The 17,982-nt window shown below is 45.1% G+C and overlaps 1 protein-coding gene across 4 annotated transcripts in view; it reads left to right on the forward strand.

Annotated features, from left to right (window-relative positions):
* Positions 1–4,281: 4,281 nt before the first annotated feature.
* PTPN12 (protein tyrosine phosphatase non-receptor type 12) overlaps positions 4,282–17,982 on the forward strand; it is a 60,693-nt gene continuing 46,992 nt past the window's right edge. For 2 of the 4 annotated variants that reach the window (XM_081879125.1, XM_081879127.1), the window contains exon 1: positions 4,282–4,528. In XM_081879125.1, coding sequence (XP_081735251.1) covers positions 4,430–4,528 — 99 coding nt within the window. In that variant the 5' untranslated portion in view covers positions 4,282–4,429. Of the gene's footprint in view, positions 4,529–16,451; positions 16,557–17,982 lie in introns of all 4 variants that reach the window. The other 2 variants (XM_081879126.1, XM_081879124.1) reach the window with 2 other exon arrangements.

Raw genomic sequence — 17,982 nt, forward strand, 5'->3', positions numbered from 1 at the left:
ATAGTACCACTTTAACAGCCATGGCTTGTAAAAGGTGCTGAGAGTTGTTAAAAAGGTAAAGGACCCCTGACAGTTGAGTCCAGTCATGAAGGACTCTGGGGTTGCGGCACTCATCTCGTTTTACTGGCCGAGGGAGCTGACGTTTGTCCGCAGACAGTTTTTCTGGGTCATGTGGCCAGCATGACTAAGCCGCTTCTGGCGAAACCAGAGCAGCACATGGAAACACCGTTTACCTTCCCGCTGGAGCGGTACCTACTTATCCACTTGCACTTGGGTGTGCTTTCAAACTGCTAGGTTGGCAGGAGCAGGGACCAAGCAACAGGAGCTCACCCTGTCACAGGGATTCAAACCGCCGACCTTCTAATCAGCAAGCCCTAGGCTCAGTGGTTTAGACCACAGCGCCACCTGCACCACCCGTGAGAGTTGTTAGGAGACTCCTATTCCCTCCTCCTCCTCCATCTCACACCAATCTTTGGATGTACAGCTCTTCATGTTCACTCCAACATTCCCATTGTATGAGATTCGTTGTAGGTGTTAGGCCTCACCATTCCACACTGGCCTGATTATGGGTTAGAAATGACGTTTTTTCTTTTTCTTTAGTACAGTAGATTTTTCTATGGGACTACATTTACTTAGACCCAGCTGAAACAGATATCCCACTGTACTTCAGTCGTTGGAGCCTCATTGGGATAAACAGGGTACACAAAGTCCAATGTGTATACTAGGTGAGCTTGGCATTTGAGTAAGAGAGGTTATATATTGCTCTTCATCACCCCACAGAGCTACAATTTCCACAGTGGTTTAACAGTCAACCCCTCTTCCCAGGGATCTATGGGAAGGTGCGGCCGTAGCATTTGGCTTTAATATTTCAAACTTCACCCTTCACACAACTCTCCGCCAGCCACACAGCAAAATTTTATACAGCATCGTGCGGAAAACCAACAACCCTGTTTCAGTAAACACATTTTAAAAGGCGATTTATCCCTTTTAAGTTGTAAGTTGTAGTCCATAGAGGTTGGACTAGATGGCCCCTTCCAGCTCTAGAGCCTATGATTCTAAAATGCCTGGGTGGTGGAGGCTGTACGTACCTTTTTTCTTTCTCTAAGCGGACTTTGTTTAATCATACAGTCATATTCCTTTTTGAATTGCTTTTTATGTCTTATATTTGTGAACAATAAGACTTTATTGCTCTATCTTTTTTTGCTATGCAGGAGTCACCTCTTTCAATTTCTTAGCAAAGGGATTTATTTTGAAATGAAATTTCTGGATAGGGAAGCTGTTCAGTTTGTATCCTGGTTCCATTTCCTGTTTACATCAAACTGTTCTGCATCACCCCCCTCATGTCACCCGGCTTCTTTGGTAGTCAGGGTGTGCTTCCTTCCATTCCCCAAATAGTCACTGTGACACAGCTGAGCTATTGTATTTTCAGAGAAAGAAATCTAGATACTCATGTCGCCTATGATGAACAGTTGGGCAATAGCTGAAACTGTTATGGGCTTACATTCTTTTATTGTCCAACTAAATACTGACTCATGAATTATTTTACTTATTTTATTATTTTCGGTCTGCCTTTTAGGGCAAAGCCACACAAGCAGCTTTCCTAAAGCATAAAACATAATCACAAACACATTTACCATAAATCAACAATGTGAAATAATATAATCAAGTAACAGGTCAACAGCATCCCATTATAAAATAGCCAAAACATAAATATAAATTAGCAAAAAACCTTTAAGAGAAAGCAAATAGAAATAAATGGGTTTAAAGAATGTTTTACATGTGCTTTGATGGCAGCAAGTATTCCCTGAGGTTGGGAAAGAGCTCCACTTGTGTGGGTTCTCCACTGTTCAGTAGGGCGGTTCATAAAAATATTTCTTTTTTTAAATGCCTGCTCCAAAGGTCTTATTTTACTACACCAGGGATTATATAGCTATACCTGAAATTTCATGCGTATCAGTTAATATCTTGACCCTGCTCCACTGAATTGAAATTTCAGCCTTCGTGACATAGGAAAATGGCCAAGTAAACAGCTATTTTCGTGGAGGAGTGTCAAGATATTTACTGATATGCATGAAATTTCAGATTATAGCTATATAATCCCTAGTATAGTAAGGTAAGACCTTTGGAGCAGGCATTTTCAAATATATATATATATATTTAATGAACTACCCTACTGTTCGGAACCCACCTCCTGTATCTGTAAAACTTAAATTTGACCTCACCAGGAGCCCTCAGGTCTCAGAGCAAAAGAGGTCTACAAAGCAGACCTTTAGAGCACCACCTTACTAGAGCTGTGTACTGTACGTTTTTGCTTGATAATACTGTACATTATGTCTGCAACCCTATATGCATTCAGTTGTGTTTACTTCCCAGTCAACATGGACAGGATCAAGCTGTTGTGGGGCAGCATATACAGTACCCCCAATTTTGAACATTATTTCTGTAACCAGGTTTTCAGCCTTCTGGAAAACAGGCTCATCTTGTTATTAGTGAATATTTGGTAAAGATTCAGTATATAGCTTATCTGTATCCTGCAATAACGTGCAACCACATATTCATGGTATTCTGAATGGCTTCTGCTTTCCCTCCCCACAGAGCCAGGGCAAAATATACTTTGCTTTCAGCTTAGAAACTGTAGGGTGCAGCACAGGCAGGCAGAAAGCAGCAACATATACCTACAGTATTGCAACTATGACTGCAGAGTTGTTTGAAGCTGCCGATTTATAAAAGTGGGAATTAAATAACGTTATAAAAAGCAGCTCGAGAGACCTCGTATGGCAGTGCACCATTTATAGTGTGGAAGCTTAATGAGCGAAAACCCACACCCTGTGCCGTCTCCGATTGCATGGCCAAATCTATCATTGTGCTTTCATTAGACCCATTAGCTGCACGCAGGCTGCCAGGCCTGGGAACTTTGTTTTTCCAAAGAGCGAGACGTCTGAACCTGGGCTTGCAGGCTGTGAACGGAGGGGTCACACCATAGCTGTCAAGTGTCCCTTATTTGAAGGGACAGTTCCTTATTCCAGCGCTGCTGTCCCTTATTGATGGATGTCCCTTAAATGATGTCCCTTAAATTTCAAAGGAAGCAGCTCCTCTCCCTCCCTGCCGGCCAGGGAGGAGGGAGGCTCCAATTGTGTTGCTTGGCTGTGTTGCTCACCCAATAAGAAGTCTAAGAACGACTGGGGGGTGGAGCTTGCATGCCTTGTGTGTGGCTAGTTAATGCAAGCTGAGGAGGTTTTTGAATGCTGGACGCCATTTTGTTGCACGTGCTGCTGCAAACTTTGCAGTGCAAAGCCAGGCCGGGGAGCCATCTTAAGTTGAGGCTGCATAGGCCTTGTGGTGCATGTGATTCAGCTTCTATTCAGTTGAACCTCTGGTTACAAAGTTGGTTGGACAGTGTTCTTGAAGCTACCAGCATGAGTTTGACCAGACTGCAGGAGGACAGGAAGACTGGAGTGCCTGGAACAGGTGAGGCTGCAGGTCCCTTATTTTGGCTGCTGGTCCCTTATTTTCAAAGTTGTTGGTCCCTTATTTTCAAATCTGTAAGTTGACAGCTATGGGTCACACTCAGGGAGCGGCCACAGCAGAGGAAGTCCTATTAAAGGCCAGACTTACTTATTATGTATAGGCGAACGTGTTTAGGGGGCTCTAAATAAGCTTGCTGAACGTGCCATATATTGGCAGGTACTTTCTCTGCGGGCAAACCAGAGACGCCTGCAGCCTCCCAGGCGCGAAGACGGAGCACTGCCTTCCCGCGGTCTCTTTTAGCTAAACCACAGGCGACCTTTCCCCCCTCCCCTCCCCCCCCCGCAAACGCATTGGTACATCCCAGAGTCCTATTTATCAAGCGCAAGGAAGACCTTACCCGCTAGGGAATTCTAGGGGTGGGGGTGGGGAAAAGGAAGTTTCTCCCGAGGTAGGAGGAGGAGGAGGAGGAAGGGATTGACGGGCAGCGAGGCCAATCGCCAGCGGGGGCTTCTGAGAGCGGAAGCCAATGGCGGGGCCCGAGAGCTCGGGCGCGGCGGATCAACACGTGGGAGGGAGCGGAGGGAGGGAGGGAGGGAGGGAGCGGGCGTGGCTGCGCCTGCGCCGCAGAGGGCGAGTGGCGTCGCCGCCGTCCGGCGTTCGGTGTTGGCGGCCGCGGCGGCTGCGTGAGGGAGGGAGGGAGGGAGGGGCCGTGAGGGAGGAGAATGGACCGGGCGGGCGGCCGGCTGGGCTGAGCTGAGCCGCCGCGGGGAAGTTGTTGTGCTCGGGGCCGGGGCGGGGAGGCAGGCGGCTGGGGAAGGAGGAGGGCCAGGGCGGCGGCGGCGGCGGAAGCAGCAGCAGCAGCGAGAAAGCCGGTTGGCGGGGCGTCTCCTCAGGCTGGGTCTCTCCCGCTTTGCGGCGGAGGGAAGCGGGGAGGCGGCGGCTGAGGAGGAGGAGGAGGAGGATGGAGCAAGAGGAGATCCTGAGGAAATTCATCCAGCGAGTCCAGGCCATGAAGGACACCGACCACAATGGGGAGGATAACTTCGCCACCGACTTCATGGTACGCTGGGGTTTGGGGGTGGGGGGGTGGGGAGAAGGCGGGGGGGCGGGTGGTGCGTCTTGAATTCCGTCTCTGGTGGGGCGCCTTTTCCCCCCTCCTTTTTGGTGGGGCGAGGAGATGCCGTTGACCTCCCCCTCCCCCCCTCCCCACGTGAAGGTGCATCCTGGCCTGTCGGTTTCTCTCTCTCCCCCCCCCCCAAATCATATGGCGCCCCCGGGTCCGTGTGGGGAGGAAGCGGGGAGAAGAAGGGAGCTGGAAGGAGCCTGCAGGCAGTGGTGTAGCGTGGGGGGTGCAGGGGGGGCCGGGCGCAACATCTGGGGGTTAGGGGCGCAAATCCATGGGTTAGGGGGTGCAAATCCACGGGTTAGGGGGTGCAAATTACTTGCCTTGCCCCGGGTGCTGACAACCCACGCTACGCCACTGCCTGCAGGGCTGCATCCTTCCCCCACTTCCCTCCCGAGAAAGCCTCGGGCTTTTCTGTAGGGCTTTTCTGTAGGGCTGCTGGTGCTGCATGTGGGGCGGGGAGGCTTCCGCGATGCCCGGGGCATGTGAGGGGCTGCTGCTGCTGCTGCTGCCATTGTGCTTGCGATCCCACCCTTCCTCTCTCTCCCCCCCCCCAACACTCTGCCCGCCGCTTCCACAAATAGAAATGTAAGAAGCCAGAGGGGAGATTTCCTTATCTCCTTTCTCCTTCCCCCCAGTTCTGCGAAGCAATCCTGCTCCAGGTAAAGTGCTCTCTCTGCGTATACAACACAGTAGCATCTTGGGGTTGCAGTGGGCATTTATCGAAATTTCAGTTCCCGGTTCCTATTTTTGTATTCTACTGCAAAACCTCTGTGCTTTCCTTGGAGCCAGTCCTCTTGCCAACATCATCTCTTCCCTCCCCTTCAAAATCTCCAGCAGCATCCTCATTCTTTTATCCTTGCAGCCATTTATTGGTAGGCTTATCTCTGTGTGCATAGATAACGGTCTATGACCATATTTATCCAAATGGATCGTTACAGCTCCTTCATTTTTACTTCACGCTGGCGGATGACGGTTAGCTGTAATTCTGAAAACAATGTAGCTTCTTATAAAGGTTGTCGCAAATGTTTAATATCGAACGGCAAGCCTTCGGCAAGGAAGGGCATTTTTGGTTAACCCAACTGGAAATATTATTGTGCGCCTTCATTTCATTTTTGTTCTATTCGCTTCGGGTTAGAAGCATTCTGGTGAAGCTCTGGTTGAGCTGATGGCTTCAGAGCACAAAAATTCTGATGCAAGTGACAAATAAGAGGTTTCCTGAAATATAGGGAGGTGTCTACAGGATATTGCGAAAGACCAAGGGGCTGTTGAAAGTTGTTTCAGGTCTGAGGCATGGAAGAGGAAGTGGGCTTTAGGAAGCGGTTTCCTCATCCCGGATGGGGAGGCATGGGAAAGAGGAATGGCTCTTCTGGCTGAAAGGGTTCTATTGTTCTTGAGGTAAATAGAAAAGGATTTGAAAGGAGGGGAAAGCTTGCATGTTTTACTTGACTTGAAGTAGTTTACCCTGATGCACATTCCGTAAGGCTTTAAACTTCACTGGTTTGGAGAATCTTCTGCTTAAAGCTGAGTCTAGAGGTGTGTTTAATTACAGTTCTTAGATTTTTTTTGTATAGAACATGAAATGCACAAATATTGCTATTTTCTGTGAAACACCAAATAAATGGGATTGGCTTTGACTGTTCTCTTAACCAGTTGCAATGTTCTTATAAAGAACTCGACAGATCCCTTATTGGAATAAGGAAACATTTGTCTAGCTCTTAACTTAGCGTTCATTAGTTAAGTGCATGAAATTGAACAAGAGGACTTGGCTTATTAGTACTGTCTCTTTCCTGAATTTATACAGCAAGAAGGAATGAAAGTGCTAATGTGGGTGGACTTGGTTCCGGGTGTGATGCCAGATGGTTGCTTTAGTACTGTAAATGCAGTGTTGTAAAACAAACTTACTGAAACTGGCCAATGCTTTTACTGAAACGGACTCTTCCTTTTAAGTAACCTGTCCCTGTAATAAAATAACACTTAATAATCTGTCTCCTAATCACATCAAAGATGTTTCTGTATTGAAATGTGGAGGTGTAGGGAAAATGATTTATATACTACAGTTCAACCAATTGGTTCCCAGCATGGTTCAGAACAAAATAGCTTTTAAAGATGTATTGGCTGTATATAGGCTTGCATTTTCAGAGCTAGTGTAAGTTTCCTTTGATGAAATTTAATATCTTCAATTCACATTCTCCTATGCCTGTGTGCTGTTTTGAACACTCTTGTCCAAACAATCCACACATAGTCACTTTAATTAAAGGGTTTACAAGATCCTGCTTTCTTCTGACTTTGTATGCTACTCTTTTCTTAAGACTTTTCTTTCACCTTCCCTACTTCTTTTAGGGCAGGGGTGCCTAACCTGTAGCCTGTCAGATGTTATTGGACTCCAACTCCCAGCAGCCTCAGCTGGCATAGCCAGTGGTCAGGGAATGTGGAAACTGCTGAAATGGGAAAGTATTTGTCAGAAACCTGAAATACAGCTGGGAGGATGCCTGCCTAATCAGTAGGGAGACTGGGCCTGCAGTGGGAGCTACAAGCCTCTGAACATTGGGAGACCACTAACAGATCAGGTGTTCTTGGCAAGGTAATGGTCATCCCACAGCAGAGAGATTGAAACAGTGGTCACCTCAACCAGTCACAGGACAAGGGCCCTCCCTGGTAGATCTTAAAACAGGGGGACACTGGTATAGGGAGAGATGTTCCTAAAGTATTTGTCCCAGTGTTAGAAGCTCAGATATATAAACTAATTTGTGCCAAATGACACCTTAAACCAAGGTTGTAGTTGCCACAATGGAATGTATAGGAGCCTTTTTATTTACAATGAAATTTATTATTATTACTATTATTAATTTAATTTCTATACCACTTTGTATTTTAAAGAAAAATTATAAAAGCGGTTTACAACATGATGATGATGATGATGATAACAATAATAATATTAATAACATTTTATTTATACCTAGCCCATCTGGCTGGGCTGCCCCTGCCACTCTGGGTGGCTTCCAACACATATAAAATCACAAAATCATTAAAATATCAAATAAAACAATCCAGAATAAAACAGATTCAAACTTAAAGAAGGATCTGAAATATTTTCCTTTAAGTGACATTTTGCTTTCCCCATATTTATTTACCTACTTAATTTATATAGCCCCATAGCAGTACTGTATGAAGCCAGTGTGCTGCAGTGGTTAAAGTGTTGGACTACGGGATCAGCAACCTTTTTCAGCCGTGGGCCGGTCCACCATCCCTCAGTCCATGTGGTGGGCCACACTATTTTTTTTTGGGGGGGGGGGGATGAACGAATTCCTATGCTCCTCAAATAACCCAGAGATGCATTTTAAATAAAAGCACACATTCTACTCATGTAAAAACATGCTGATTCCTGGACCGTCCGCGGGCCGGATTGAGAAGACGATTGGGCTGCATCCGGCCCAAGGGCCTTAGGTTGCCTACCCCTGGACTAGGACCTGGGAGATGAGGGTTCAAAACCACACTCAGTCATGAAGCTCACTGGGTGGCCTTGGGCCAGTAACAGCCTCTTAATGTGTCTCCAGGGTACGGATTAATTGCGAAGCAGTGCTAGAAACTCCCCAGGCATCAGGTGCATTTTGCAACTGGCACGGTTCCAGTTGTGACCATGGGGAGATCTCTGGATGCCATGTTGGCACTGACATCTTCATCTGGCTGGCTTCTCCAACTTTCTTAAGCAGCTAAGCAGAAGAGCTTATTTATTGCATTTATATCCCACCGTTTTCTCCAGTGAGTACATGGTTCATCCTCCTCTTCATTTAATCCTTACAACGACCCTGTGGGGTAGGTTAAGAGGCTGTGACTGGCCCAGGGTCACCATGCGAGCTTCATGACTGTTTTGGTCTGCTACCACTATCTTTAGTAAACACTCCTGCCAATTGTTCTAACAGAAAAAGCATACCACTGCTGAGAGCCTTGTGCCTGCTGGTGTACCTATTTTAGTTCTGGCAATGCGGTCATTACGCCTAGTTTGAAAGGTGTCTTTATATTCCTTCATTGAAACTCATGGTTTCAATTTTACATTGCCAAACTAGCATTGTTCTTGCCCCACAGGCTCTGATTTTGGCAGATACTAGCTGAAGAAGCACAGTATGGAGTCTTCATTGCTGCCTCTGCTATCAGATAATTCAGTGGTGGCTTCCCGCTTGTGGAATGCTTTCCCTAGGGTGGCGTGGTTGATTCCATCTTATTTTTAGGTCTTAGGCAAAGACTTCTGTTTATCTGAGCTTTTTGGCTTTTAATTTGAAGGTCCTGTTGTGGGTTCGGATCTGTATGTTTATGGCTGTGTTTTTAGATTTTGATTGGTTCTTAATTGGTAAGTTGCTTTGGGTCACTCTGTGAGAAAAGTGGCTAACAAATATATCCTATTTTTCACTATATAAGACGCACATTTTCCCCTCCAAAAATTAAGGGGGAATGTGTGTGCGTCTTATGGAGTGAATGCAGGCTCCTTGGCTTCAGCGATAGCAACGCGAAGCCTCCGAAGCACAGTGGGAGCGCTCCCGCCGCGCTCCGGAGGCTTCAGGTTGCCTGCACTGAAGCCTGGAGAACGAATGGGGTCGGTGCGCACCGACCCCTCTTGCTCTCCAGGCTTCAAAGATAGCTGCCTGAAGCCTCTGGAGCGCAGTGGGAGCGCCCGATGCGCTCCGGAGGCTTCAGGTTCCTTTTGCTGAAGGGTAGGTGCCCCTTCAGCTAAGGCGCAGCGCCTCTTCAGCTAAGCGGGAGGAGAAATGGAAGGGGCTCCATTTTTCCTGCCGCTTCGCTGAAGGGGCGCTGCATAGAGAGGGGGAGAATTTTTTTTCCTTGTTCTTCCCCTCTAAAACAAGGTGCGTCCTATGGTCAGGTGCGTCCTATAGAGCGAAAAATACGGTAAGAATAAATAAAATGTGTAGATTGTCATCCTACTTAAAAGCTTGATTTTATAAAGGGGTGGTATTCAACTAATCATTACTTGGGGTAGAGCCATTGAAATGGAAGGACCTAAGGCAGGCGTGTTCATTAATTTCAGTGAGTCTACTCTAATAGTTAGTTGAATGCTACTTAAAGTATTTTTAAGTCAAGTGTGATCTCAGTCAAGTTAGCAATTTCACTAGCTTCATGCACTAATCATTATCTGAGGTCCCATTTGGTTCCTTCATTCCTCTGAAGCATAGTTGGCAGTAATGAGGGCTAATTCTATGGAATTCAAATAGTAATGAATGAAACACAATATAAGAAATAAACAAAATTCACAGACACACTGGAATACTTAAATGAAGTTTGCAGAGCACAGTTTTGGAACCCCTTGACTACGGCGATCTTGTAATGGCATCCACTATGTGAATTTTTTTGCCAAGTAAGGTCTGTATGGCCCCATCACTGTTTTGTGTTAGGAGGCTGCTAAAATGTGGCTGTTTAAAAATGGCTTTGGCTGATTATTTGTTCTTCTGATGAGTTTACCGTTTTGGTTTGGCAATTGTGGAGAATTGAATCCATGGGTTTACATTTGGAATAGTTGGCCAGTTTGTTGGATGGCTGTGGTATATAGTAGCCAAATTAATATATTCTATTGTGTATTTCATTAAGAACTCTGAATTACTGAAAAAAGATGTCTCAGAATAATAGAATTGTACAGCTGGAAGGGATCCTGAGACCATCTAGTTCAGTTCTCTGCAGTGCAGAAATATGCAGCTGTGTAGAGTTCAAACATGTAACCTTGATATTATAAGCACGATGCTCTAACCAACTTGTTTCACATAGATTTACTTCCTAGTTTGGCTAAAATGCATGCTTTCTAATCTGGAACTGTTGTAGTTCCATGTCGGTATTGGATTTGATGGCTAGGCTAGTTCAGCGTTTCTAAAGGTTAGTTGATAGATTCCTAATCTGAATTTTTAATGGCTACTCAACATTTGAAAGCAAGTTGTCTAACTTCATCCTGGAGTCTGCAGGTGAGAAAATGAAAGTGCTCACTCCAGAGCTAATTACTATTCAGGTCATCACTCCACCAAAACATGTTTTTTAGCTTACTGATGATAAAACTCTTACGCAAGTGATCGGCATGATCCTCAGAACCTGTGTGATTGGGCCCTGGAGAAGGGTGGGTTAATGGGAGCTCTCTGGGAAGGCCTGACCAGACCTCCAGATACTTTGCAGTGTCCTTGCCTCTAGTAACGGGCACTGTAGTGCAGTTGTGCGTAGGAGTCATGATGAATTGTCCTTGATGTGGTTTTATATACACGGTTGCAGAATACATGTAAAATATTTCATAGTGCTTCATGGTGTTGTTGCGGAACAGTGAGCTGTAGCATTAACACACTCATCCATAATGGGAAGGCGAGAGAGCTCTTGTGACTTGGAATAATAGATGTTAAGCATGATTATACATTGACTAACGGCAGATCTGGAGAAGGATGGAAGGAATTGCTACCAGGGTGGATTTGATTTAAATCACAATTTAAATCAGTAGTCAGTAAGACTTGATTTAAATCACTGTTTTCTTTTTCCTTTTTTTTCTTTTTTACAGAAAGACTCATTCTTGCTGGTATAAGGTTTCATTTTTGGAATAATAAATTTTCAGAGTAGTTTTGACAGCTATATCAAAAATTACTGATTTGGTTATACTATTAGAAATACATAGACAGTTAATTATGAAAATATTGGGAGGTTTAATAAGTTAACTATTTATAGGGGCTATAACTCCCAGCAGCCCTGGCATTGGAGAGGCTGGCCTTCCTTTTTCTAGGGGGTGAGAGGGAGACATACAGTTGGTAGGCCTAGGCTGGAACAGCTTGCAGAAAGAAGCTGGAAAAGGGGAACCGAGGACTGGAGCGGAGAACTTCGGGAATTCCTGCTGCAGGAGACTTTATTGTTTGGACAATGTCAGGCGAGCCCTGGGAAGCAGGGCCTGGAACCAGTGAACTCTTATTAGTTGACTGGCAAGTACTTCAAGGTCTCGTCAAGGACCTACAGATCCCAGTTACTGTTTCCACCACCACCACCCCTTTGGATTTGCTTCTACATTCAGGTGCCTATTCTGTACAGTTAAGTGTTAGTGCAGTTGTTGGAACCCAGTGGGATTGGGAAGAGGTTGCCAGCCCAGAAGTGCCTTCAGCATTTGCCTCAAGTCTGAGTTGCACAGACATGCAACTGACTTGCACTATTATTACACAAAGATGCCAAGACTTGTGGAGTATTTTCCTCACAAGGTTGCACTTTCATTTTTACTGCTTCACACTTACCGTATTTTTCGCTCTATAACACGCACCTGACCATAACACGCACGTAGTTTTTAGAGGAGGAAAACAAGAAAAAAATATTCTAAACGAAACAGTGGATGTATGATTTTTGTGGTTCATGCTGTGGCCACAGACATGTGATCTGACGGTGAGTTTGGGGTAGCCCAATGCAAAAATCCTGAGGATCCATGTGGATCCATGCTTTGTAACCACGTTTTTGCACCATTGCGGCCCCATGAAACAGTGGGTGCGTGTGTTTTTTGGTGCAGGCTGTAGCCATGGATATGCTATGTGATCTGATGGTGAATTTGGGGTGACCTAGTGCAAAAATCCTGAGGATCCATGTGGATCCGTGCTTTGTAACCACGTTTTAAATGGGGAGGGAAGGAAAAGAACTCAAGGGACAAGGAGCACGCGTGGGGGGTGTGGAGAAGGATGCTGCTGATAATGCAGGAGAGGCTCCTCTCCGGCTTTGCTCCTTTTGAACAAGCAGGCTCTGCGTCTCTCCCTCCTCCCCGGCAAGGAAACCATGATAGTAACCACTCTGAGACAAATCAAGAAAAATTGCGACCAACACTCTTCCCCGACAAGCGCAGTGAGGTCAACACACACACACACACACACACACACAGAGAACTGGCCCTAAAGTCGCAGGGCGCTGGAAGTCGCAGGGGCGCTGGGGGAGTGAACGGGAAGCAAGAGAAGGAAAAGGAGCCCTCACACACACAGAGACACACAGAGTGTCAATTCTAAAGTCGGAGGGACGCAGGGAGAGTGAACGGGAAGCAGGAGGAGGAGAAGGAGCCCTCTCACAGACACACAGAGTGTCAATTCTAAAGTCGGAGGGGCGCAGGGAGAGGAACGCGAAGCAGGAGGAGGAGAACGATAGCTCAAGCACACACACACACACACACACACACACAGCCCCTACAGTGGCTAATCCAAAATCGGACAGCAAAAAACTGCAGGCAGGGACAGAGAGCACAGGGTTGTTTTAAAGCAGCCAACCCCGCTCTGCTTCTCTCCCTCCTCCCGGCTAGGCTGGCTGAAAAGCTTCGCTGCTACTTAGCAGATCAGTGGGGAGGAGAGAGGAACATAGAGGACGGGGTTGTTTTAAAGCAGCCAAGCCCGCTCTGCTTCTCTCCCTCCTCCCCAGCTCGGCTCGCTGACAGGAGCCGCTTACACCTGCTTTGCTGTTTCAAAGCAAGCCACGGACTGCTCACAACTGCAGCAGATTCCCCCGCCATCTGTAGGCATTCGCTCCATAACACGCACAGACATTTCCCCTTACTTTCTAGGAGGAAAAATCTGCGTGTTATGGAGCGAAATTTACGGTAGCTCCTTGTGCAGATCTATTCCACTCCAAACAATCTATCGGAACTCTTGTAACTTAGCATTTAAGAGGTAAGGGGCTGTTTCTGTGTATATAGTTTGCAAAGGAACAATGGGATTAAGGTTTTTCCCTCAACTCTGTATGTTTATTTTAAAACATTTTTCCTGTAAAGAAAAGGCATGTTATCTCTGCAGACACAAATTCATGCTTTTGAGAACTGCAAAAACAAGCATCTGTGATAATATCTTCTCATTAGAAAAACTGCCCCAAATAATCTTACAGAAACCTCTGGAAGAGCATGACATTGTGAATGGATTAATAGAATTCATTTACCAAAAAATTTAAACATTGCATATAAAGCCTCATGGTACATAATTAAAAACATCATTTGGACTATAATGTAATTTAAATAGAAAACTATGTTTAGAAAGATTTTTCCTCCAAAAGCATTTTATTTTAATAAATCCAATTTAAATAAAAAAACTGATTTAAATAAAAAATAAGATATTTTTATTTTTAAAAAATCATTGATTTTTACCCCCCACCTGATTGGTACTATAAAACTGTTTGCACCCCTTGTATGGCTTCTTTTAACTTCTCTAGTGTTAGTGGCCACAGCTGTATTTTTACTGATAACAAATGAGTCTGAGTAAGCACTACACAAAAGCATGTATTTGCATGGTAGGAGCAAACTGCATACTAAGTAGCATGTGGGTGCAGCCAAAATAAGATTGATACCCTGTTCCCCCGAAAATAAGACAGTGTCTTATATTAATTTTTGCTCCCAAAGATGCGCTAGGTCTTATTTTCAGGGGATGCCTTATTTTTCCATGAAGATTCCACACAATGTGCCCGACTCCCTCACTGTCCTGTCTAATTGTGAGTCAGCCAGACTTGGTCAGGGCAGAGCAAGCAGCAGGCGGCAGCTTGTCCTGGCCGCGGTGTGGGCTCTCTGATTTAAAGAGACCTCGAACTGCCTGAACAGCTCTGGCTGCGCTTCGGCCAATCTGTGAGCTGCGCAGCGGCGCCCGCCGCTACGGTCCAGAGGAATCTGGAAGAACTTCCTGACAGTAAGAGCTGTTCGACAGTGGAATTTGCTGCCAAGGAATGTGGTGGAGTCTCCTTCTTTGGAGGTCTTTAAGCAGAGGCTTGACAACCATATGTCAGGAGTGCTCTGATGGTGTTTCCTGCTTGGCAGAGGGTTGGACTCGATGGCCCTTGTGGTCTCTTCCAACTCTATGATTCTATGAATCAGATGCCTTACTGTAGCTTCGGGGGCCTTATATTCCGGGTGGCCTTATTATCGGGGAGGCCTTATTTTCGGGGGAGGCCTTATATTACAGCGAGAGGCAAAACTGGAAGTAGGTCTTATTTTCGGGGGATGTCTTACTTTCGGGGAAAGACGGTAGTACCTAGGCTTCTAGAATTGCAAAATGAAAATGGGTTTACTTATTTGCGCATACCTTGTGAATTTCATCACTTGTTTCCCATAAGGGAACATGCTGTTGAAGCTAAATGGTATTTTCTGTCAGGAAAAAAAATGTGCAAAAAACCGAATTCTTTGGATTTGAAGCTGGGTGATAGTGCTCTTCTGCAGATTCATGCATTGTGAACCAAATGTTCCAGACTTTAGCAACTGCCTCAGAATAAAGGAAGTGAACTGCACATCCTAAGATTAAACTTCCCTCCCTATATTATTTGGGGAGGTTTCAGGAGGGAGGGACTCGGAAAACAGATTTTCCTTTCCTCAGAGGTCCAGAACCCTCCCATATGAGATACAGCAATAAAACACAGATTGACAACCAGCACCCAAACTGAACTCTTCAGTACTTTACAGCATGGGAGTGGGCAGGGAGAGAGAAGAGGAGGTCCTCCTCTCCCAGTGTAAACCCTAAACAGTGCTACAGGGCTCCTGGTCTTGGCTGGAGCTCTGAATAGGAGCCTACAGTAAAGTATTGTTGCAGCTCTCCACTTGATAGTTAATCTTAAACAGTTTAATATACAGGACAGGAATTCACAGTTCAAATGAATTCCAAATGACTGCCTCAAGTCATGCAGAAAAAAGGTAAACAGAAGAGCAAGATAAGCCCATGCCTACTAAATTTGTGCAGATAATTATGCTGAAAATAAGGCGATAACTAGGTCTCACTTACATAGTGAAGGGAACAGAGGCAGCCATGGCATCCCAGACTGCAGTTGGATGCTTGTGCTGTGAGAAGTAGCAGGCAGCCATTTGTGTATGTCATAGATTGACCCATACACAAAATACCCTTTGCATTGACAAGTTTCATGCTGGAGAGAAGCTTCAAAGAAGAGACTTGATAATGTATCTAGAAGTAATTTATACTTGCATCAGGCAACCAGGCAAGTGGTTATTTGCAAGCCTGTAGTAAAACACAGGTGCAAGTAGATAAATAGGGACGGCTTACTAGCGGGAAGGTAAACGGTGTTTCCGTGTGCTGTGCTGGCTCACCAGATGCAGCTTCGTCACACTGGCCACGTGACCCGGAAGTGTCTGCGGACAGTGCTGCCCCCCGGCCTCTTAAGTGAGATGAGCGCGCAACCCTAGAGTCGGACATGACTGGCCCGTACGGGCAGGGGTACCTTTACCTTTAGTAAAACACAGGACATCATTGTCTCTTTCCAACAGATAACCACAATACATCTTTAAGCTGGTGTCCCTTGATTATATAACTTTTTATATAAGAAGCAAGAATTAATAGTTTGTTTGAATGCCTCCATGACAGGACCATAGACCACAAAACATGTGACATTTTTTATGTTAAAAAATACCTGACCAATCTTGATATGTACAGGTACAGTCATTGGGAGGTGGTTAAATGTGTTAAAATATTGATGTTTTAAAGTTTTCTTTTACATAACAGGTTCTGTGATTATGTTAATGAAGAGTGGGTTAGAAATACTCTAAATAAATATGATTGTGTGAAGTTACCCAAGGTGGTGATCAACCATAAAAAATATGATATGGCATTTGGATGAAGAATTCAACATCTGGAAAACTGTAGCACATATTTTTTCAATCAGATAACTAGCACTTATATACTTTCAAATCTGCCTTTATGACTCTATATTCTTCTTGTGGCAGGGTTTTTTTGGGGAGGAGGGTGAAATCTCCAAAGCTTCACTAGAATTCCTAGTATAGTGCTACTGAAATGTATCAAAATTGATCAAAAATTGTATTATTGACAATCTGACTTTGCATATACAGCTAAAACAGTGGCTCTGAAGAAAACAGCATTCTTGCTTTGTCTTTTAGATGATGCACCCATGTGCCACAAGCATAATCTCAGATGCATTCTCTCTTGGGTGAGAGGAAGGGGGGATGCGTCTTCTAAGATGGCACCTGCCCTCTGTGATTTTTGTAAGTACTTAACACCTTCTGAAAACTTCGGCCCAATTTAACTTGGGGGCACTTAAAATTAATCAAGATTTTAAATCAATTGGAACCTCTAGCCCTAATCTGCAGTGCTTTGCCACAAGGCCTGTCTTTCACTCCTTTCTATCAACACCCCTCTAAATGAGTTAAGAACCAACACTTGTTTACATTTCACCTTAAGTGTTGGCTCAGTAGATTTGGGGACAACTCCTATAGTTAACTACGGTAAATCCCCCCATCCCCACCCCTATTTGCAATATGGAGATATGTAAGCTTAGCTTCCAACTGCTGTGTAAGGACTGGGAGTGCATGAGAAATGCATTGCTCACTCTAGCAGGTATACTGTAAATGCAGGTCAATAATGCAAACTGTGGTTGCCATATGTCATTTTCTGTCTGGATTTTCACTGTTTGAAGTATGGCAGCCCTAAACTAAGATCATATGCAGAAGTTGCATAATTTGTACAAACAGACTTTATTGGCAGTTCTCTTAGGTCATGTTATAGGAGGATGTGTTAAGGATTGTACAGAATGTGTCTGCTTAAGTGCAGGTTAAGTCTGCAGGTTCATGCAGCTATTACTGACCTCTTTAGAACTTGAATGGTCTTAATTGTGAGAAGTGTTGCATCCCAAGGATGTGGTCAATAGCAATCATAAAACTGGGAGGCTTACTATTGAATGTACAGTGGTGCCTCGCAAGACGAAATTAATCCGTTCCGTGATTCTCTTCGTCTAGCGGTTTTTTCGTCTTGCGAAGCAAGCCCATTGACAGCTTAGTGGATTAGCGCTATTAGCGGTCTAGCGGCTTTTAGCGATCAGCTGAGAAGCAGCTTATCAGCGGCACAGCTGAGAAGCGGCTTAGCGCTTAGGGAAAGGGCGGAAAAAAGGGGGAACGCGGGAACTCGCAAGATTTTTTCGTCTTGCGAAGCAACCCCATAGAGAAATTCGTTTAGCGAAGCGCCTCCAAAACGGAAAACCCTTTCGTCTAGCGGGTTTTCCGTCTTGTGAGGCGTTCGTCTTGCGGGGCACCACTGTAGTTGGATATTAAAACTAGACTAATTCAGATCAGAAACATGTCAAGCACAAATGCCTTGCTGTATGCTTGAGTGGGAGACACTAGCATTGTGGATACACGGTTGTAGTGCTACCAGCAAGAACTGTAGTGATTGCTGAGCTGTAGTAACACTGTCTGAGGACTTGCTGGAAGAAATATGAAGCGTAATGTGGTTAGAGCTTCCTGCTTCAAAATAGCTGATGCTACATTGGAGCTACCATAATGTAGTAGCTTGAAAGGGTGGGACACTGCATGGTAGCTGAAGTGGGAATAAGTGAGAACTGTATTCAGGTTGTTTAATAGAAGTAATTGCTGTTATTGCTGTTAAAGTAATGATCTTCTGGAAAAAAGGTATTGT

Source organism: Podarcis erhardii (assembly GCF_964252035.2).
Source record: "Podarcis erhardii genome assembly, chromosome: 10".
Taxonomy (NCBI): domain Eukaryota; kingdom Metazoa; phylum Chordata; class Lepidosauria; order Squamata; family Lacertidae; genus Podarcis; species Podarcis erhardii.